General features: G+C 40.4%; 2 protein-coding genes across 6 annotated transcripts in view; one reads left to right on the forward strand and one right to left on the reverse strand.

The window, feature by feature from the left end:
- The window catches only part of LOC108620054 (uncharacterized), a 62809-nt gene that overhangs the window by 8606 nt on the left and 31648 nt on the right, over positions 1-22555 (reverse strand). For all 5 annotated transcript variants that reach the window (XM_089473134.1, XM_089473131.1, XM_089473132.1 and 2 more), the window contains exons 2-3: positions 20423-20884; positions 16221-16400 (exon numbers count right to left, since the gene is read on the reverse strand). In XM_089473134.1, coding sequence (XP_089329260.1) covers positions 16221-16400; positions 20423-20875 — 633 coding nt within the window. In that variant the 5' untranslated portion in view covers positions 20876-20884. The remainder of the gene's footprint in view (positions 1-16220; positions 16401-20422; positions 20885-22555) is intronic.
- Positions 9779-10810, forward strand: LOC108620058 (uncharacterized). The gene is made up of 2 exons (XM_018016926.2): positions 9779-9913; positions 9972-10810. Exon 2 carries the CDS (start codon positions 10044-10046, stop codon positions 10377-10379), a length of 336 nt encoding a protein of 111 aa, XP_017872415.1. The 5' UTR covers positions 9779-9913; positions 9972-10043; the 3' UTR covers positions 10380-10810.

Below are 22555 nucleotides of genomic sequence, written 5' to 3' on the forward strand. Positions count from 1 at the left end.
AACGAGGCAATCTGCAATTTTATTACGGCTGCGGCCAACCACGCTGCCTACAGAATGCCAAAAGAGGGGCGTGGCACATTCAACGGAAGCTGCTGTACAATTTAACGAGTCTCGAGTCCTGCGGTCGGTCATCTTTCCTGGGATACTCTCTGAAGTCAATATGCAGGCTATGTGGCCCAGTTTGTTGCCCGCCACAAAGGAAAACTTAAATTGAGACTAAATTAAGCTAATAATAATACTAATACAAATACTAATAATGATGATAATATTTAGATTAGTTATATGAGTGATGAACCTTTTACTTCCTATACATAATAATGACGATAAAAATAATAATAAAAATAAAAATGATAATAATAATAATAATAATAATAATAATAATAATAATAATAATAATAATAATAATGATAATGACCAACAGTTTTTGTTTTCTATAAAATGTAATTAGGGAATTGAAGACGGAACAATAAGAACAATAAGCAATAACAATTATAATAATGAGCAATAACAATAATAATAACAGCAATCATGAGTATAACTAATGGTAATAACAATGTTAGTAGAGATAGTACTAGAAGCAAGAATATTTGAAGTACTAGTAATAAAATGAAATCAATAATAATTCTAATAATGCTAATGATAATGGGATTCAGTTTTATTAGCAATTAAATTAGTGTATTTTCGGCGCAGCTCGGATTTTTCCCTATAATTCTTTTCTGGAAAATTTCGTGGCGTTTTTATGAGCACATTCCGCATTATTTTTTCGTCCTTATTTTGTTTTTTATATACCTATATTTTTACCGTTACTCGAGCCTTAGCCGAGTTCACAGCGTGTGCAGCGTCTGTGACTGTTGCTGATTTTCCTTTTAAGCTTTCTGACACTCTTCACTTGGCAGGATGGAAACGACAATGGGGCTAGGGGTTGGGGGCTGGGGCTGGCCAGGAGGCGACGGCATCTGTGTGCTTCCCCGTCAATTGAGTCGCATTATGATTACCTTAGCTGGAGCAGTGCAATTGATTTGCTTCGTTTGCCTGGCACAAATCAATTTGACGGCAGCCGTAAACAGTTTATGGACACGTTCTGTCCTCTTCAACAAGTGGCAGCCGCATTAAATTGGCGCGCATTATTCGGGCTTGGCGGAGTCAGAGCGGCGCACACAAAGCCATTTAGAATTTAGCGCGCGTTTCAAATAATTCATTGAATGTGGCACTGAACTGAATGAAAGACTAAAGCCGAAGGCGTCGTATGAACCAAACGCATTAATAACAATTTATTTCCGTCATGCCAAGAACAAGCAACAAGCGTGCGGCAAATGGCAGGTGGCAGGAGGCAAGCGACTAGGCCCAAGGATAGTGTAGGCGACATTCCGCAGATTCGCGCCGCAAGGCACAAGGCAGAAGCCAGAAAGGCAGAAAAGCAGAAAGTCAGAAGGACAGAAAGACAGAAAGACAGCCAGGCAGGCAGACAACCAACGGCAATTGGTTTGAGACCGTAAATAAGTGAGGCAAGTGGGCTGGAAACTGCCGGAAGATGGGGGCAAGTGGCAAATGCCAAGTGGCAGCCGGCAAGGCGGCAAATGTTCAGGGTGTGGCGCAGAAACAACAAATTGCAACAGCAGGCGCAAAAAGTACTCGCACACATAAGCGTGCCCACTGTCATAATTTTGACATTGACGAATTGCCTTTAAGGAATATCAGCGAAGTTAACGGCTGACTCGCTATCTCCTTTTCTCTGTGCGTGTTTGTGTGTGTGTGTGTGTGTGTGTAAGCTTGTGTCTTCTGTAAACTTATAATAATTTACTACAAGCTGAAATGCCGTTGCCCAGCGGCATATTTGTTATAAGGAACAACAAACTGCCCGAGGCTAAAAAAAAAAAAAAAAGAATGTTGCATAAAAAGCCGTTTCCATTGAAGCGGCGAGAGTGTCTGCTGGTAAAGTTAAATATACAGTTTCTATATAATATATATGTATGTAATGTATGTATCATCATACAAATGCTAAAGGCTGTAAATCCATTTGGCATCAAGGCAGCTTCAAATATGAATTGCAGTTCAAAATAAATTTCAAATAAAATAAAAACAAAGTTAAGTTTTATGTTGCTTCATCAATAGCTCAATAAATAAATATATATATATATATATATATATTTTTTTTTTAAATATATTTTTAAACAAATATTTACTATAAATACTATAAATAACTTCTCGGCATGAATTTTTCTATTGAATTTGTAAATGCATTGAATACCACTCTCTGCGTAAGCCATTGGCTTACCGTAAGTCCCATCAATATATTTTGCATTATTTATATTTGTGACACCAGAGCAAACAGCAAAACATGAACTTAAATAGTTGTTCAAGTGTTTGCCTAAATTGTGCTAATGGAATTGTGGCTTGGGCATGAAATGGGATACAACATTTGAATCGCATTCTATTTTCAATTAGCGGCTGGCATTTCGAGACTTCTCCTTGGCTGTCAATGCCAACAACAATCGCCCACACACACACAAACACACACACACACAGCCGTGTGAATACTGCATGAAATTGAGCCTTAGAACGAAGCTAGGATCCCAGCAATGTAGGCATAATAAATAATTTAAAGCCATGATATAATTAGCAGTCGTTTGATGGAAAACAAGGCACAGCAAACAGACGAAAAAAAAAAAGTACAAATAAATGACAAGACAAATAATGACAATGATGATGATGATGACTAAGAAAATTAGAGTCGTACGTATGTGTAATTAATTTGCACTCTAATTAAAAGTAAGTAAACTGTTGTCAACGACAACCAGAAGCAGCGAAGAGCAATAATCATCGTTTAAGTTTCAATTATTAGCCCTCACCCGCTGCCCTGCTGCCCCACTGCCCCTCTTGCCCATTGCTTCTCTGTCCGGTTTCCACGCGCGTTTGCTAATGAAAACCGAAAAATATAAGCGAAGCTCTGAAAATGTTCGAATGCATAATTAAAATCACTGCGCATTCCATAATTTAAATAATAATAACAAGCACAACAATGCCTGGAGATGGAGCACAGATTACAATGTCAGTTGGGGCCGTCGCCTCCCCGCACTTTAGACAGCGGGGCGTGGCATTAACGGCCCCCATAGCTGGCGCAGGCAACCAAAAAAAAACAGAAAAAGATACTGCCGGGGCTTAATGGCCGTAAAATGCTTACCAAGCAGACCGGTCAGACAAGGTTAGGCCTGGACGCACACTTAGCATTGGGACACGGACTCTGGGCCATAAAGAGCACACGGGTCCTGACCAGCACCAAGTCCTTGCGCTTATGATAATAACACAATTATGTACTTACATAATTAAAGTCGTAAAAGTGCACAGAGCACAGACAAAACAAAGGCAAAAAGATTTTTAAAAAGAAAAGGAAATTACAAAGGCTCACACACACTTATATATGCACACATAGATATATACATATATATATGTATATATTGACTCAGCACTTGTGCGTTTGACTCCACTTGGATGCCAAATAGTTGTTCAGTTGTTGGGCCTCCAGAGCAAACGATTTAAATGCTTAAATATGCACAAGAATTTTTTAGTCGAAAGATAATGAAATCCAGATTTGTTAAGAATTCACTGTGCTGGGATCCACATTCGTTTGGCATATAAGCAATCTGTTATCTCACTTCAGATCCGATGCTAATATTGTCAGCATTTCATCAAATTCCACCTTGTTATATATGATCTGTGCTAGAATTGAACCTGAACTTGAGGCAGGTGTACTCAAATTCAAACTGACTTCCTTACCATATACAAGTTGCTCAAGCATTGTAAAATATACGACCATGAGTACACGAAAAACCACTTGTGCTCCATGCCGAAATTAGAAAGCACGCGGAAGCACAGCAATAAATATGGTTGTACGAGTTCTCTCTCCGGCGTAACAGTTGAGCATCAGTTCTTGTAGCTCAATCATTCTTCGAGCCGTTCTGGATATCCTCCTCAAATTGTAAAACTCTCAAAGAACGATATCAGCTCATCATAAATTATTGGTTGTCCTACATCGGAGTTCAGCATAACCCGAACTAACATGGATCGTTGTAGCTCACTGATCACTGAGCATAGTGGGATATACATATCTCACTGATCCACAAATAGAGCATGAAGATAATGAGCTATCAACTTCTTATTCTTCTTGTTTTCCTTCTTCTACTTATACTTCTTCTTTTTCTTCTTCTTGTTTTCCTTCTTCTCTTTATTTTTCTTCTTTTTTCATCTTCTTTTACTTCTCCTTCTTCTATTTATACAACATAATCTTCTTCTTTTTCTTCTTCTTCTTGTTCATAGATCTCGTTTACTTCTCTCTGGCAATGCACTGTGAACGCAAAGTCCGATTTTTTGGCATAAAGTCTAAAAAGTCATGGAACGATATTGTGTTTCTTGTTATTTGTATAGAAGTACTAGGCTTTCTAAGCACAACATATCGATGAACTATAGATTAGTTGTTGCAGTCATGTATGTATTCGTGTGGCTTAACATGATCTTCAAAAGATTTTAAGTCTACTAACTAGGTCATATAATGATATCATAGCATTAAAAAATGCTATATTATATTATATAAATGAAATATGTAACATTTTAGTATTTATATAAAATAGATAATACAACAAATTGTATATCTATACAGTTGATAGTTTTGATACAGCTGAATTGAAGCTATTCATAGTTAAAGCAATTCTAAATTCTCATAAAAATATGTTGCCAACATTGTAAAATCTCTTTAAAAGTTCGATTATGATTGAAATATAATTCCGATTTTAAAAGTAATTGTTTTCTGATGGGTTCTGAAATTTGTGTTATAAATTTTAAGCTTTATTTCGTAGAATGCATAGAATTTCGCTTGTCTTCTTTATTTCGATTTCTACTTCTAATTTGTATATCAAAAGACTTAAATTCTCAACAAAGACTTTTGTTATGTGTGTGATTGTTTTTTTTTTTTTTTAAGCTGTCTCATACCCTGTAAACGTTGTGAAAGTTGACTGAGCCAGGGGTGGTGTTCGGTTAAGTGAATTTCCCTCACGTTCTGCATATACTTTTTCTATTTCTGCTTCTCTGCTTTTGATATCACATAAATGACAGCATAATTGGGCTTAGAATCTGCTGCAGAACAACGCCGCCAAGGGCCTAACAACAGCGCTTTATAAAATGCCAAGCAATGGGCATCTGCTTTCTACGCTAGAGCGCCTTCTTTGTTGTTTTTTATTTATTTTGCATTTTGTATATATATATATATATATATTTTTTTACTGTTTGCTATTGAAGTTAAGGGTATTAATATTTTATGCTTATGTGCATAACAACGAGAGCCAATGCCAAACAATAACAGCACAAAGGCAGCGTCTGTAATAGCAACAGCAACAACAACAACAATGACAACAACAACAAGTGGTTGCTGACAATGCCAACATGGAGCTGACACAGAACAGTTGGCCAATATCTCTCCGCCTCCACAAACCAGTCTCTCTCTCCCCCTCTATCTCTCTGTGCATGTGTATATGTGTGAGTGGGTGTAGATGACTGTATTACAATTGACGAGCCACACGCAGACTCTAACTTTGCAAGAAGTGTCTGTGCACTTGAAAATGTTTTGTATAAGATGTATCTGTATCTGTATCTGGCTATATCTGGCTATATCAGAGTTTGTATTCCAACTGTCTTGTACTTGTCTACGTGTAGGCAGACAGACGCTGCTTAAAATTCAGATGAGATTCGCTGCTGGGGAATGGAGCCGAGCGATGGCGGCTAAGGCTGGGGCTTAGCCAAAAGTCTAAAGTGCGAGCTAAGTGAATGATTATGATTGTGGCCCACAGGACGTCATGTAGGCCATATCAAATACCATATTCACTTTGGCTCAGCCACATATCTGAACGGCTAATGGACACATTTGGCCTGCAGTTGAATGGCTGCAAATGTATTTGATGTAGAGTTAAATCGAGCACTCTTCAAGCACTTCTCCCTTTCCCTCTCCCTCTTATTCTCAGTGCAAAAAGTGCATTATAAATGCCCAATTCCCATATGCTTCTTCGGAAATAACTCATTCAACTCGGCAACAGCAACAATCGGGGCAGTCATAAAAGTTCATGATTTACAACAATAAGCCGCTTACAATCTGGCCAAAAGATGAGCAACAACAAAAGCATCAACGGAGGCCAACCACTTGAATAAGAAGCATTGGCATATGATATTGTCAGGACTTTTGCTCAAGTACCCAGCAACAAGGTACTCGCCCCCGCAGTTCCTCATCTCCAGGCGCACACACACACGCATACGCATACGCATACACGCATACATTACGAGTGTAATGTACATATTAGAGTGAAATTTTAGCTGCCAAGTTAAGTATAAAGCAGCTGCCAGCCAGACAGACTTTTGCGATAAGTATGCGAGGGTCGACGCAGAAGTTGGCAGTTTTAGCTATAGCAATTGATTATGAGCTGGCTGTGGTCTTACAGCAAAATGAAATATATATATATATATATATATATATATATATATATATATATATATATATACATATATATAATTTTATTCCAATTTAAGTTCTTCTCTAATATACAAATATCACGGCTAATGTTATTGATTATTGCGCTAATCGGACTTCGAAAGCAGACTTTCTATACCTTATCATAATCCCAATCATTTCCCAATACATTTGATGTATACCAGGCTATTCATACACTTGAGGCCTGATCTTTTATGCCTCAACAATTGTGCTGCCAAGAGACCAAATTTGAATGGCATGAATTCAGCAGTTGAACAACAACAATAATATAATTGTATATAAAATGGAGCAACTTCTCTTTCAGTGACTTTGTGAGCAACCCATGTGTGTGCTTTGCTGTGTGCAAAATTTTTATATTGTTATTTTACAATATGTAAAACATTTATCCGAAATTTCGGTAATGCGCAAGGCAGTCCATAGAGTGCACAGGTAATGGCTGAGGATATGGATGTTGCCGCGGCAACAAACGACAAAATGTTACCTGTGTGCATATGAAATTTATCAAAAGAGCGGGGGTGGGGCTTGGGGGGATGGGGCTGGTAGCGAGGCTGGAGACGAGAGTTATTGCAACCTTTGAGCTGCTGAGGTTGTTTTTCAACTTATTAGAGCAGCTGACGCTGGTCTCCAGCTGCTCTCGGCTCGCTGCTCTCGGCTCTCCGCTCGCTGCTTGAGCAATAAAAATTGATTGCCCCAGGAGTCGCGATTGCGAAACGCATAAAATCAACCAAGTTTCGTTGGCCATTTCCACGCAATTCGCACAACAGCTGCGCCATTAAACTGCTGCCACCGAATTGCCGCCGGTCGCACCGCCTCCCCCTCCCCCTCCCCCTCCCCCTCCCCCTCCCCCTCCCCCTTCCCGTGCCACACACACCATCACCATGCTGCTTGCAACCACACGCACAAAAGCAAACACACTCAAGTGAATCGGTTTTTTATGTAGTTGCATGTGCAACAAATCTAGCAGCATTTCAGCACTAGCAACGGACAGACGCTGCGGGTTGCTAGCAATGCGAAGCACACAAAGAAAATCACTGACATGTGCCCTTATAAGTATGCTACATATTTCAGGTCCCCCTCACTGGCATTCGCTGGCCGGGACGACCCTCTACTGCATTAGTAATGAAGGCGAGTGCGGGGCAAGCATTGTGAGCTGGTATAGCTTTTGAGTCGAAACTTACACATTCGATTAACTGGCATCTGTTGGCCCTGTCCTATGCATGGCTGGAGTGGAATTGTGTCAATAATCGGACATAAGAAATGCTCCTCGCTTGAGCATGCTTCGTCCATGAGCTGTCATACAGCCAGATGAAAGGCGATTGCAGCTCATTCGAAACCGAACAAGCAAAGCTCATCTGTTTCATCTTGAAATTACTTTACCTCTGCTCAAAAGATGCCCAATTACATTTGCAATTTGATCGTTTCGGAACTTTGGACATGAGTTTCAATTGCTTTTTTCGCAGCATATGCATAGCAATGCGTCTCTACATCCATAAATGCAATCAGCCCGTGTGGCCCATGGGCCATGGCGTTGCGCAGCACATTTGCTTCGACTGAACGCCATTTGCATGGGTAGGTCGGCAAATGGGAAATTTAATAAGGCTCAGGCAGGCCCACGCGCGAGTCCCTAACAAAGTTACACTCATAATAATAACAATAATGATGCTCCTAATAAAAGAAAAATACATACAAAAAACGTAAAAATTACAATAATAAGGGAACCTACGCAACTGAATAGAAGAGCAGCCTGCGGACCGCTTCGTTTCGATTTCCGCTCCGTGCGGCATTCGCATGTGCGTAACAAACTCAAATTGTTGCGCTATTAATAAACAAAGGGCAATTGCGGCGATAATGTTGGATTGCGAGCATGTAGCCAAACTAGTTGTTCAGGGCTTTGGTTTCGCAGAATAAATGAAATATGATAATAAATCACAAATAACAAATCTGATAGGCACTCGACTTGCAGATGCCCGCCCTCGAGCCTCGAACGAACCGAATGTGAAGCAAACCAAAAATGTAAAATGTAAAATGTAAAGTGGAGCTCACAATTTCACATCAGCTCTACTAGCACCGTCAGTTCACTGCGACTGGCGATGCTCCAATTACAATCGGAATTTCGATTCCCTTGAATAGGCAAAGACTCACATATTTGAATGTAGGTGGGCATGTGTATAAGCCCAATGCTAGCCCATTTCCTTTTGCCAACTAACCAAACGATTTGTTTTATAACTTCTGCATAACTAAGTAGATTCCATTGAAATTTTCAGAATATGATCTACTCAACCCATTTAATAGTTTGTAATTTAGTAAATAAGCCAACTTGTTCACATATTACCTATACTTGCAACTGACCTAAAGAATTTGGTGAACTCAAAAATTTATATACAGTCGAGTCTCGATAATTCGTAGCTCGTCAAATCGAAAATCGCGATAAATCGAAAGAATTTCTATCCTCTTGAAAGAAAATCATTCTCAATAATTCTCTATAATTTGAATTCGAGTGTAAATCGAACCCGATCTCCTTGCCATTTCGAATTATCGGTATTCTACTGTATGTACATATACATAAAAAACTGAATTGTGCAAGATAAACATAAGATAGATAGACATACATAGTCGCGAGACTCGAGCTGCACAGACGTATACAGTATAATTTAACAGTAAAATTTTGATACTGTTATTATCGATATATATGGGAATACTTATCGAATTTTTAAAATTTTATTTCGAGCTGCGCCAGCAGTTCAAGCCAACGCAAGTCACTCAACTCTTCTAAATAAAATCGAATTAAAAAAATATAATAAAATCCGCCACGCCTCCTTCTGCCTGTTACACACTTTTTCATAAAAAAAAAATACATTCTGATTTCCCACATATTCAGTGTATTCAAATAGTAATGTGGATTATATATATTTAAATTTGATTGATTTATTTAGTGCAGCAATAAAATATTGCATATTTGTCCATCTTTTTCTCAAAAAAAAAAAAAAAAAATTATAATAATAATAAAATAAAAAAAAAACGCAAAAGAAAACAAGATTTTGTTCCATTCCATTCCACAGAGTTGCGCAGCTTTCACAGACAGTTGAGCCAACATGACACCCGGACATTTGACATGAATATAAATTTAAAATTCTGCCATCTAATAAATAAAAATATGCATATGGGTGAGTTGGCAATGGCTTAGTGGAACCCAAGATATATGTCGACGCACTTTGCTTGGTGGGAAATCCGGGTCTCTCAGTAGACTGTGGAAACAAGGGCCGAAAACTCGAGTCGTTGTATGTTTGACAACATTGCTTTCACATTCAGTTTAAAATTGAGAGCTCGAAATATTGTCGTTTGTCGTAGAATTATTTAGTTTTGGACCTATACGTTTGTTAATCAGTAACACACACAGCAATTTCGATTGTATTTTGTGCTAAATTCATTATTGGCTTTTCAGTTTCCGGTAGCAATCTGGCAACGACGCACTGTGGCCCTGTTGGCAAGAACGCGGACTCACTAATTATTGGACATGTCAAACTCGTTTCACATGAACTTGACGGGCATGCAAAAGAAGCTGGGCCTGAGGTCAATGCATCTCCCCTTGAAGGACTCAACGCAGCTCTACTCGATGCTCAAGAGCCCCAATGGCAAACTATGCAATCTATCGGCACAATCTATAGAGGCCGACAACAAGCATAAAAATCTAACGGCCAACGCGTATCGGGACTTCATATCGCTGCCAAACAAGAACAGGCCACTGGATCACAGCCAGGCCAAGACCAATACTCAGGTTTTAAAGTCATGCCTGAAGCAGCCAAATGGACCGAAGCGTCGCAAGGTCGTTCGCTTCAGCTGTGACGCTTAATGCTGCAATGCAGCAAAACACAACAAACCAACAACAACAACAACAACAACATTAACAACAACAAAACAACAAAAACCAAAAAAAAAAAATTTAATAGTGAGCGAATGTCTGCAACTGCCTGTTGACGCATGACCAGATCAGCTAATTTGAAACTTGATTTTTATGCAAAATTTGTAAATATTTCTAAAAGCATTTTTCACATTTTAATTACAAAAACATTACACAGTCTATCCTAAAACACTGTCGGATGGTCGACCTGACGCTTGCGCTTTCCGGTGATCATCAAGAGATCCTCTGGCCGCAACACCATATATATGTGTTTATGTATATATGTATAAGGCTCCTCATCTCGTTCGCCTTAAACTGATTGCCCTCTGATGTCAGCCCCTTTTCAAGTTAATATGCCATTAAATATCATTCAGTAATTTAAACATTGTATTCGTCATTTGGTTAGCCTCGTTTAGCCCTCGTCCGTCGCTTGTTTACGATAACTTTTGTTGTTTCTTTTTGCTTCGGATGGCTCGTGGCCTGTAGCATAATTTCGCTTGCCAAGCGCATATCCGGCTAAGTTCAATGGTTAATAATGGTGACGAATGGGGGAACTGTGGGCGGGTGGGGGGGTGGTGTGTGCTGTGGGGAAGTGCGCCCCCCGCTGCGTGGGTGCTGGCCCAAGGATTAGGAAACGCTTCGTGCCAAAGTCAATGCGGGCAAGCGGATATTCGTAACAAGACCTTGCTGCGCACACCAGCAATGCCATCGTGGTAAACAAATAAATAAACTCTGGCCACACTGCACATGGCAGGGACGCAGGGTGTGGCCGGGCGCACCGACGCACGTACCGACAATGTTGTACGCCTTTCAGCTATAGCTCCAGCTCCATTTGCCGAAAACGAAGCGAGCAGGCGACTGAAACTTGGAGCAGAGCTAGTTAGAAATCCCTTAGCCTCCTCCGGCGAATGTTTAGACTCGCATAACTCGTAATTTATTGACAGTCTGCGGTCGAAATTCTCTGACAGTTTTATGGCACTGAATTATAAAAATAAAATAATACACTCACATACATATAGGTATGTACATAATTATGTATGTATGTGGCGCATGGGCAAGGCGAGATTCACACGCCCTTATGACAGATTGGGCTTGATGTGGGTAAAAGGATTGCCTCAACCCCTTCCTCTGCCACTGCCTCTGCCTTTATTCGACTAGGCAAATTTGTTGTGGCGTTGACATTTTCATTGCACAACATGGGACGCTGGGCCGCTCGGCTCGGAATGGGACCAATAAAAAACAATAAAAACATTTTCAATTTGAGTGTTTTTTTTTTTTTTTTTTTGTTTCCTCTGCCTCTGCTTCTTCTTTGCTTTTCGTTTTGTCAAACTTTTTTTTTTTTGACAAACTTGAACGAAAGTTGGCCAAGCGTGGAAATCTCTGGTTGCTTCAAGTTGCCCAACCTCAGCTTCGGCTCGACTCGCAACTGAGTCGCATTTCCTCTCACTGACTTATGGCCAAAGACGCGGCAATTAAGCCCAAGCTAAAAAATCGATAAGCGATTCATATGCTGCCAGAGAGAGAGAGAAGGTATAGCTGAGGATCTGTCATTGTTCATGAATCAAAGAGTTTGAAAAGTCTGTAGGTAGTTTACTTATGATTGATTATCTCTGAAGTGGATCCTTAAGGACCAGCCAAACTGATTGAATTATAAAATATTGTATTTTGTTGGGAATGCGACACTAATGCATACCATATATGCCAACATATGTTTACATATATATAGATATATACTCGCATCAAAATGATTTTTGAATATCATTGTTCATCACAGAAAGCACACAAAGGAATGTAAAAGATTTCAGAAGCATCATTGAATCACTTGCCACATGACGAATCAAAGTTCACATTGTCTGTGTGCCCCATCTATATGTATGTGTGTGTGTGTGTGTATGTGTGCGCGCATGTCAAAGCAATTTGTTGAACCCAAATAGAAATACAAAGCCAAATGGCACGTCACTTCGACCCTCCTCAGGAGTAATATGGCCATAGCGTATACGTAAAATATTCATAAATTGCACATGAGGCAAACCCAAATGAGATAATAAGCCCTCTCGGCCAAGAGTTTCGGCAAGGACTAAGGCAGCCAACGAATCTAGACGCTATCTGCGTGTCCTTATAGTCTGCTTGTGTGTGTTTGAGCTCTATCAAATTAAGCAGACACGCGCACTCACACACATTAATGATATTATTGACGACTGATTGAGTTTGACTACCACATATGAGCACACACACACATACACACACTCACTTTCACATTGCAATGTATTGGTAGTTTCGCGTTATGGTAATCGACTTTTAGGCGTAAATATTATAAATCGACGCAATTATCATCAGCCTTATTGTGGGCATTAAAGCAGCTCAGTAATAATAATAATCATTGAGCCGATTATTATGCTCGCAATCGACATCATCGTCATCATCATCGTCGTCGCGTCGTTTGTTGTGCCACTTGTTGCCATCGTCCTGTCAGTTTTTATGGGCAACAGACATTCACTGAACTGCCACATAAATTATACAAATTGTCGCCAGAAACGTCGCAGAGCGAGTCTATAGCCCCGGCAACATCATAAATACCGCATATAATTGCCAAGCCAAGCCGACCAGCCGACCAGCCGACCGACCCAATAATGATATATGTACGTATGCACCGAACATAGCCGTTAGGCATATCCCATGGCTGAGCTTAAGCTAAGGGCTCTTGGCCCTATAGACCCACCTGCTGCTCGGCCCAAGAGTGCTGCCACTTTAGCCACTTGGCCAAGTGACAACTGGGAATCCCAATTCACAATTGGTTCGCCCAGCGCCACTTCATTAGCTCGCCTCGAATGAATGAATATAAATGATAATCTTGTGGCTCTCTTATTTAGAGGCATAAATTCATTTACAATATTAACACAGCCGAATGTTTTGGGTCGCTTCTATGAAAACCAATAATATGTATAAATGTGTATGTAAGTGTGTATGTATATACATGTATCCATTTCCATTATTCTAATCGAAACTTTTCTGCTTTACAAAGTTTTGTAGCCTGCAGTTGTATGTGCACATATACATACATATGTAGATGTATGTATATTTTAAACATTTCCACTAAGCCACCCAGACTTGCTCTACCTCCCACTCTTCCCGTCCCCCTAAATCTGTGTTTTTATAATATTATTATTTTTTTTTTTTATATTAGCATAACTGATATCTAAAACTCACAATAATAATAACAATCAAGAACAATATAAATTTGAAAATAAGCAACTCTAGATGTACTAGCAGATACCCTGTAGACAATTATTAATAAAATAGACAGTATATTTATATATATACATATATAGTATAATAATAAGAGAATTTACTCTGAACTCCTCGCTGAGTTGGAATTTTAATGATTTTACTCTATTAAATGAGTCCATAGCTAATGTGTATTATCTCTCTAATGGACTCTACTTAATTATAGAGTAGCTTTCCTTTTAAAAGGACTGTTTCAATGCAGACAATGATAGTGGTATCTGTGTATGTATGTTTACACATGTGTGCCGAAGTGCAGCTCTTTCCCTTTTTCCTGGAATGGGACGGAGCTACCGAAAATCCTAAATATACAAAGCCTATGTATGCATTACAGCAGTCCACACAGTAAACTGAATGTTGCCATATTTTGCTGTATCGGAGCTTTGCCTTAAGATGAAGTTAAACTATTGATTTTCACGATGGTTCGCAAAAGAAACACTGTTGTCTGCAAATGAGTGTACTTTAAAGACTCAGGGCGCAGTCGATAGCATCGGCTCTTTAATGATCGTTTGTCTTGTGAAATGAAACAGTTAAATGACGCAAAAATTCTTTAGTGCATGCATTGACATGTATGCGAGTGTTTTGCTCGTTAAACATATCAATTCCGTGAATTGTGTGCGTGTGTGTGCGTGCAAATAGACAAATAGATGTGAGGATTGCTTGCAGTGGCTCTTTGAGTTATTTGCTGAGTCTCATTGTGCGAACGTCAATCATATCTCTCTCCGCACACGATGCTCGTCAAACGAATAGTTCCACTCGAGTCGCTCAACAGAAAACAAAGAGGAAAAGAGCCAAAGTGAGTGAATGGGTTTGCTCTTTCCAGTGAATTTCGAGAACAGCATATGATGAAACCGTCATACACGTGTATGCATTTAAAATCTGCAAACCCTAGGTTTTGTAGTTTAAGAGATTGCTGCGGCTCAGATGGGTGGGCGGACAGACGAACGATCAATCAAGTCAGCTCGTCGTCTTAATGAGGAACATACACACATATACTTTGTGTATGCGCACATATACATATACATACACTTTAGGGGGTCCTACTGACATTTTCATGGAACCATGATACCCTGACTTCCAATTTTTAATTTGTTTGAGGTATAAAAGGTAGCTAAAACCAGAAAATATCCTGGAATCAGCAATGTTGTTATTTAAAAAATTAAAAAAAAAAAATTAATATAATATATAACAACTGTTAAAATTGTCACCTTTACTCTCTAGTCGATGCTACCACTAGTCGCTTGCCTACAGGGTATACTTAAATGCAGTTAGCTACGCTGAATTTGATAGTTATTGATGCCAAGCAACTAAAACGAAGGTCTAAATACATACATACATATAAGCGCAAGCACACGCCCAGTAAGAGCGAGGTAGTGAGAGAGATAGAGATGGAAATAGGAAGACGGTAAGGAGGAAAACATGAACACGTTGAGTATATCAAAAAGTTGCAACACTTTATGGCCCATAAATATTTATGTGTGTTGTTGTCGTTGTCGTTGTCGTGGGCGCACTTTAAAGCCCCATGTTGCAAATATTTTGGCAGCGAAATAGAAGCGCAGTTGACAAGCCATGTTAACGAGTTTCAAATTGGCCCACACACCATCAAGCGTGCTGCCATGCAGACAGCACAGCCATGGCCATAACCAGAGACAGAGACAGAGACAGAAACAGAGCCAGAGCAACAACCACAGAGCCAGAGCCAGACCAGAGCCAGAGCCAGAGCCACAGTTTCAGCCCGTAAGCCCCACATTGTTTGGGCGCCTTGCCATGAACCGTTGCAGTTGCCATTTGCCAGTTTCTAGTTGCTAATCAGACCGTTGGGGTTTTACCAGACAATGGCAATGTGAATGCAAACGGAACGACAGCTCGTTGTATAACAACACCCACCCAAGCACACACACGCACACACACACACACACCATTGGGCAAACCGAACCTAATGAGATAACCTGCTTATTTTTGCCAGGCGATTGGAGAAATTGGAACTACAAACTACTCCCAACCTGAGCTTGCTCCATTGCATCATCTGTGGCATTCTTCACTCGAGAGCATAGATCGAAGAGGCTCTATTTGATTATTATGGCACAATGATTAACAACAACAAAATAGAATAAATACAATAAAAGAGTTAGCTGTTTACATTTGATTGGATTGCATAATAAAGGTTGCCAATTCCAGTTAAAATTGGATTGTTTTTGCGCAGCTAGGCCAACTGAATGAGATTCAAATTTGCCTCTCAAAATGCTAACGCCGGATTCCTTGAACCGCACTGAGAGCGCAGCGCATGGAGCACTCATTGTCTATGAGGGAGGCACGCCAAGTAGCTTAATGCTTTAACGGTCTGTTGCATTCGCTTTGATCTGGGCGCAGGTACAGGTACGCACACACACACACACACACAGTGATACCCACCCACACACACACACATCCAGTCAAACACACACATGTGACAGCGCGTAATTTTTAATAAAGCACAATGTTAAGCCCATTCAGGCTTTATTTAGTACTCACCCCAAGCTCCACGTACATCGTATAAATGGGATAGGGCAGGGCAATCACCATACCAGTTAGCCAGGTGGCACAGCAGCAGACGAAGCCAGGTATGCGCCCCTTGAGTGGATCATTCAGCCAGCGCATGCGATCCCAGGCAATCAGAATGTGCGATATCATCGCCACATGTATCGGTATGTCCTGCAAATTCAAGAAAGCACAAACACACATACAGTTGCAAATTTATATATGTACATATATACGTTTATTGGTAGATGAATATGGATGGGGCGAGCTGTTGCCCCTCAGCCATTCTTTCTCTTGTTTGAGCTGGGGCAACCATTTTTCGGCCATGTGCGGTGATTGAAACAAATTTGTTTGCCTCCGATTGTTGTTGCAGCAGCGAGGCATGTTGGGCTCGCTCCGTTGAGCACTCACACATATCTATTCAGCTGTGTATGTGTATGTCCTGGCAACCTGCAGACATTTGCCCATCTTGTTATGCTTCAATGCGAAATCCCAAAGATTTGCCCGCCTATCCATTTCGGCTGGGCCTTTGCTTTGTTTATTTATTTGCTTGAGTTCAGATTGGATTTTGTGACAACACCTCAAACTCACACACGCACAGATATGTGTGTGTGTGCGCGCGTGTGTGTGTGTGTACATCATATATTTAACAGATTGTCTAGCATTTTGGCAATGGTCAATCTATTCAGCTAAGTGCGCCCAGAGATTCACACAAAGCCAAATAGAGCATGCATCGGTTGGCCCAAAGCAGAATTATTACACTTGCAGTCCAAATATTTTACACTAACTTCATTTGCTTAACAATCTTGTTAACGGACCTAGTAGACGGCCAAGTCTAGACAAATGCAATTTGCGACTGGCGACACGACAATCTGTTCGGCCTGAAACTTGTTGGACCTGCGGTAGAGTATGAGGCCGTCGGTTTCCGAGCGAGATAGAAAGAGAGAGAGAGAGAGAAGTCGAAGCCTAATGGCCATCGATAGGTAATGAAAATTTATACATGTTGATAAAGCATGCATACTTTATGTCATTTATAATGGTCTAATGGCATATTATAAGGGCCCAGATCCATGAGACTATAACCCCCCATACGTTTTGATTAGATAGCTGAAAGGTTTATTGCAGAGGTATTGGCTCGAAGATCTATAAGACTGTGACCTGCTATAGAATTTGATTATAGCAGCTGAAAGGTTTTGCTGCTTGACTTCCGGCATATTCTCTGTTTATCTTACGTGAGTACACTTCCTATAAACTATACATGTATATGTATATAGCCCCATACTCAATTTGCACAACAGAACAAAAGAATTTCAGAGTTGAGCGCATTCAATTCGCATTCCATGTCGATTCACTCCGTCAGCTTCTGTTAGCCGAGCTCAGCAAAAGCAACATTGAAATTAAACACAATAATTGTCGCAAATGGAATGCACATTCATCTTGGATTTGGCTTGAAAGAAGCAAATTTAAAGGCTCATCGAAGTGAATTGCAATGTTTGCGGATTGTCTGTGGCGCCGATGGCATTAATCAATTTCGATGGGCTCAAATGCGCGCTGCAAATGTACAAATATATATATACATCTCTCACTCTCTCGCTCTCTCTCTCTATCGGTGTATGTGTGTAAATGCCACAAATATCCGTTTACACGTGTGTATCTGTGTGCATGTGTGCGTGTGTCTGTGTGCGCTATTTGTCGCCCATTGTGATAGCAATCAAATCGAATCATTTCCGTTGCTTGACATTTTGTCCAAGTTTTGTCCCAGCTGCTGCTGCATTAGGTGTCTGTAATTCAATCTCAAGAAAATCAACTCGCCTTTAAATGTTGCGTTCCAGAAATAAAGCACATTACTATTTGACATAGACATAAAGTTCTCCATATAAATACGTGATAAACTCAACTATAGAAAGTAGAATACTCTGATTATTAATTAGATCCAACAACTCTTGAGTGTTTATCCATTGAACCACTATTAATGAGCTTAAAAGCTCGATTGTGAAGAGCTTTTCAGCACGCTAACAGACAGTGCTTGACTAGAATATTGACTGTCTACAAATACAAAAATAATCTAATTCCAAATTTTTGCCACTAAACCCAGATTGTTAATGAGCTTAACAGCTCGATTGTTAAGAGCTTTTCAGAACTCTGGCATTACACTGTCTTTTTACAAATTTAAAAATAAAATAACCAACATTTTATAGACATTTTTATGAGCATTTCACTCACATAACACAAGCTGACAAAACGAAATAATAATATAAGAAAAGGAAAATTAATCGATTTATCGAAACTTCTTATTTGCTCTGTAACATTTATTTTCGTCACACGCTGAGCTGAAGACATTAGATAAAAGTGAGAAAACAAATTGAATGAGAGTAAATTTTATTTAGTATTTCCACACAAACACACACACACTCACATACATACACACGCCTACAGCTGTATGGATGTACCTGCAGCCGTGAGATGTGTCAATCATTGCGGCTTTGACAATAAGATGCGGCTGAAGCTATTATGTGGGTGCTGCCAATCCCTCACAGCGTTGAGCCGAGTGTGTGGTGGCTGGAGCTCTGCGGCTAGAGGTGACGTTACGGTCTTTTGAGTTCCATATACGCCCTTATCAGAGAACAACATGCCAATTAGGCTCAGCTGACAGCCCTTTGACTGTCGCGCCCCAGTGGGTGGTGGGAGGTGGGAGGTGAGAGGTGAGTCGTGCGAGCGTGTAAATTGAATACAATTGAATTGAATATCTATTTTTAGCTGAATCTGATGATATAAACGCATTCACTAGCTGCTTAAAACGAACTTAATTGCCATGCAAGGCAACAGCTGAGGGGCTACAGTTTCTTTGATGCGAACTTCATGGCAATTTGATGTGCGTCTAATTAGTACCGGGAATTTGTTGACTTGAGTGGGCAAACGCATGAGTTATGACTACTCAAGCGTTGAGGCACTTGTGGTTACTTCAAAAGCAAATTTAATGTCCTTCCAGACGCCAGTCAAAGCAGAAAATCATTTTAAATTAAATATTTGCCCGATTGTGACTTTCGGTCGGCTGTCAAGCGCATGATATTGTCGGGGTTGACTTATAAATACCAATTAAGAGCTATATGCTCTGGAGTAACCGACTAGCAAATACCCCGAACTCTGAGGAGATTTATTACTCCAATCATTCAACCTTTCTGCGGCTAGTCTAAAGGGCTTTACTAATAAAAAAAATTATTTAATTTTTAATGCATGATATATATGAGAAAGAGGAGGAGTTTGAAATGTATAACATTTATCACAGTGAATCGAATGACGACGAGTTCAGCTAAACTAAATATGATATGTACTATATATATATATACAGTATATGTACTATATATATATATACAGTCCGTAAGGCCCCCAGCCAAACTTATAGGGTCTTCCGAGTATAACGAGAGCTAATGAGAATAAAACCAAGTCGCCTGTATATCGACAAGCTTGCCTCATTGCCAGTGTTGGTCAATGACATGATTAATGGAAAACTAAGATATAATTATGCATTTACTAATTACCATAATTTAATATACATTTACTCATTCACATGTAATGCCAAGTATTATGCAGCCTAACAAAAGCCAAACTCAAGTAGAGATTAAATAGCATAAGAAATTATCTTAAGACTTTAGTTGCAAAGTGAAAAGGAAATTAGTAGCAGCGGCGCAGATGGCGAAAATCCCAATAATCATTTGAATTCATTGTTTGCACTTGGTTCATATTTTAGTGTCTTATTGGCCCTTATCTATTGCTCTCGGTCCGATCTGTGCTCTACTTTGTTTTCAGCTACACGGAGACGGAGACGGAGACGGACACGGGCAGAGGCACAGCGGCACGGTCCAACTCTCGTCTGTCTGTGGGCCATTGTGCGGAGGCCAGGCCAGAACCGATAAAGCAGACTGCGTTAAGTTTATTAACTTGTCATAGTGCCATGAGGTTTATCGGCTCATCTGGCCCGCTGGCAGCTTTACAGCACAGCACGGAGAGAGAGAGATAGAGGAAGAGCGCGCGAGAATAAGGCAGAGGATGAGAGCGCAAAAGGGAATGGGAGTTGGACTTGGGAGCCGCAATAGATAACAATGCTCATGAGTAAGTTTAATTAAAATTTGCTGGAGCCAGCGAGCTGGCCAGCTGTCCGGCTACCCGGCTGGAGCAATAAGTTATGGGCCACTCACCTGCAGCATGGGCAAGAAGAAGCACAGGAATTGACCAAATATCCAGTTCTGGAGCAGCATCACCATCAGCGAAACGGGCAAGACCAGAGCGCACTGCACGAAATGGCAGAAGGCCAAATTGATGATGAACGCATGCGTGACATCCTTGTAGAGCCGATTATACATGATGTACACAATGATGGCAATGTTCAGAATGACGCCCAGCAGTGCCAGGGTTGCGTATTGGATGAGGAAGAGCCAATAGACCGACTTAATGCTCGCCTTCAGTATCGGCCCATTGACGCGCTCCATGTCCTCCGTGTCGTTGATGTGGCCGGCCAGCAAGTGCGCTATCACCATAAAGTACTTGTCCGGCACATCCTTCCACTGGCTTGCGCTGGCCGCCATTTGATAGTCCTCGTCGCCAGCCGCCTGGCTGTGGGGCGTGCCCACATGATGCTCAGCGGGCGGCATGCTTACCACCTGAAATTGAATGCAGCCACAGCAGCAGCAGCAGCAGCAGAAAAAAATAGAGAGTGAGAGAGACGGAGAGAAAATGGCATCTATGAATAGTTTACATGACTGGTAAATCCACTCCTCCCGCCTCACCGAGAGGAGGAGGCGTATGAGGTAATTGAACAATAGTTACGTCCTGCCGCCTAGAGCTCGGCAAGCAAACTTGCATTTGGTCAGTGGGTGTGAAGAGGAGATAGATGGAGCAGGCCCATGGCATCACACCTGGGCCAACACACCCGACCAAACAATCGAATGAATGCAGCTTAAAGGATTTGCTCGGGTCGAACAAGGGAAATTTTTGTCAAGTCTCTCAAATTGAGAATGACACAAGAGCAGACAAGGATGGACAAAGAGCTAGCAAGCTTTAAATCGGATTGGAACTCAACCATAAATAGATCCTTTAATGAGCTCCGTTGTCTACGGAACAAAAGACTGCTGATACAATAATTTCCAGTTGGTTCGGATTTCGGGATTGTAATTTCAATTAGTATTCTGCAGTTATAAATTCGCAATGAAACATTTGATAATAATACATATTAGATATATGTACATATTATAGCTACAACTTAGAGCTAAGCAGCCAAAGCTTCACATATCTGGCGAATAATGAAAACGAATCAGAAATATTTGCTTATATTCAGTAATTAGGACTAAGAGGTATTCATAATAGACCTAAATATCATCCGTGGGGGCAAAAAGGTAAAGTAATGTAATGTAGTAAAATAGGAAATGAAGTGACTTGACTTCTATGCTTAGCTAATTGATGAGATCTGTAGATTCCAAAGTTAGAGTCTTTAGAGAGGTATAGTCCAATTCATTTCTATCAAAGCCTGTTGGGGCTTGGTATTTTATATTATAATATATAATCGCCAAATGATAGACTTTTACTTGATAATGAGAGGAAAAGAGAGAGAGAGATGAGAGAGAGAGAGAAAGAGATATATACATATATCGTAAGAGAGAGAGAGAGAGAGAGAGAGAGAGAGAGAGAGAAAGAGAGGGAGAGAAAGACAGGGGACACAGTGATAGAGAGAGGTAAAAAGTGACAGCGAGAAGCAGCGTCAGAGCAAAAAGATAAGAGAAGAAGAAATAGAGAAAGAAACAGGGACATTTTCTGCACGTGTCTCTGTTTGTTTCTCTTTCTAGAGACTAAGAAAATGGTTTCTACTTATTCATGGAGCTTAATAAATTTCGCAGCTATTCGCATATTCGACGATATTCGACAGGCTTAACATACGCTGACAGCACTCTATAAAATGATGTTGACAAAGCCTTTGTTGGTTCACTCATGGACTCATCTAATTTATGCAATTTGAGACTTCATGTGTCTCAAGCAGAAATATGAGAAAGCCCAGCCTAAATGCTTTTGTTGGTTTTTCTCCTTATCTTCTCTCTCTCTCTTTCTCTCTTTCTCTTTCTCTCTCTCTATCTCTGTTGGAGTGTTGGCGACAATTTTGTCGGCTGGCATGAATGCAACCGATGGCATTACGTGTATAAAATTTCTATTCATTCATTTGACTCATTGTTTGGCCACTGTTGAGGTTGTTGTTGTTGTTGTTGGTGTTGCGAGTTACGCTCAGTTTTCCTTTGTTTGGCATTTGCAACGGAAATTGCCAAAAGCATTGCAAACGGCAGTGC

Source organism: Drosophila arizonae, chromosome X, assembly GCF_054131065.1.
Source record: "Drosophila arizonae isolate 15081-1271.41 chromosome X, UAZ_ARI_1.0, whole genome shotgun sequence".
NCBI lineage: Eukaryota > Metazoa > Arthropoda > Insecta > Diptera > Drosophilidae > Drosophila > Drosophila arizonae.

Excerpts from the sequence above, each read along its gene's own strand:
- LOC108620058 (XM_018016926.2), top strand. The coding sequence starts at position 10,044 with ATGTCAAACTCGTTTCACATGAACTTGACGGGCATGCAAAAGAAGCTG.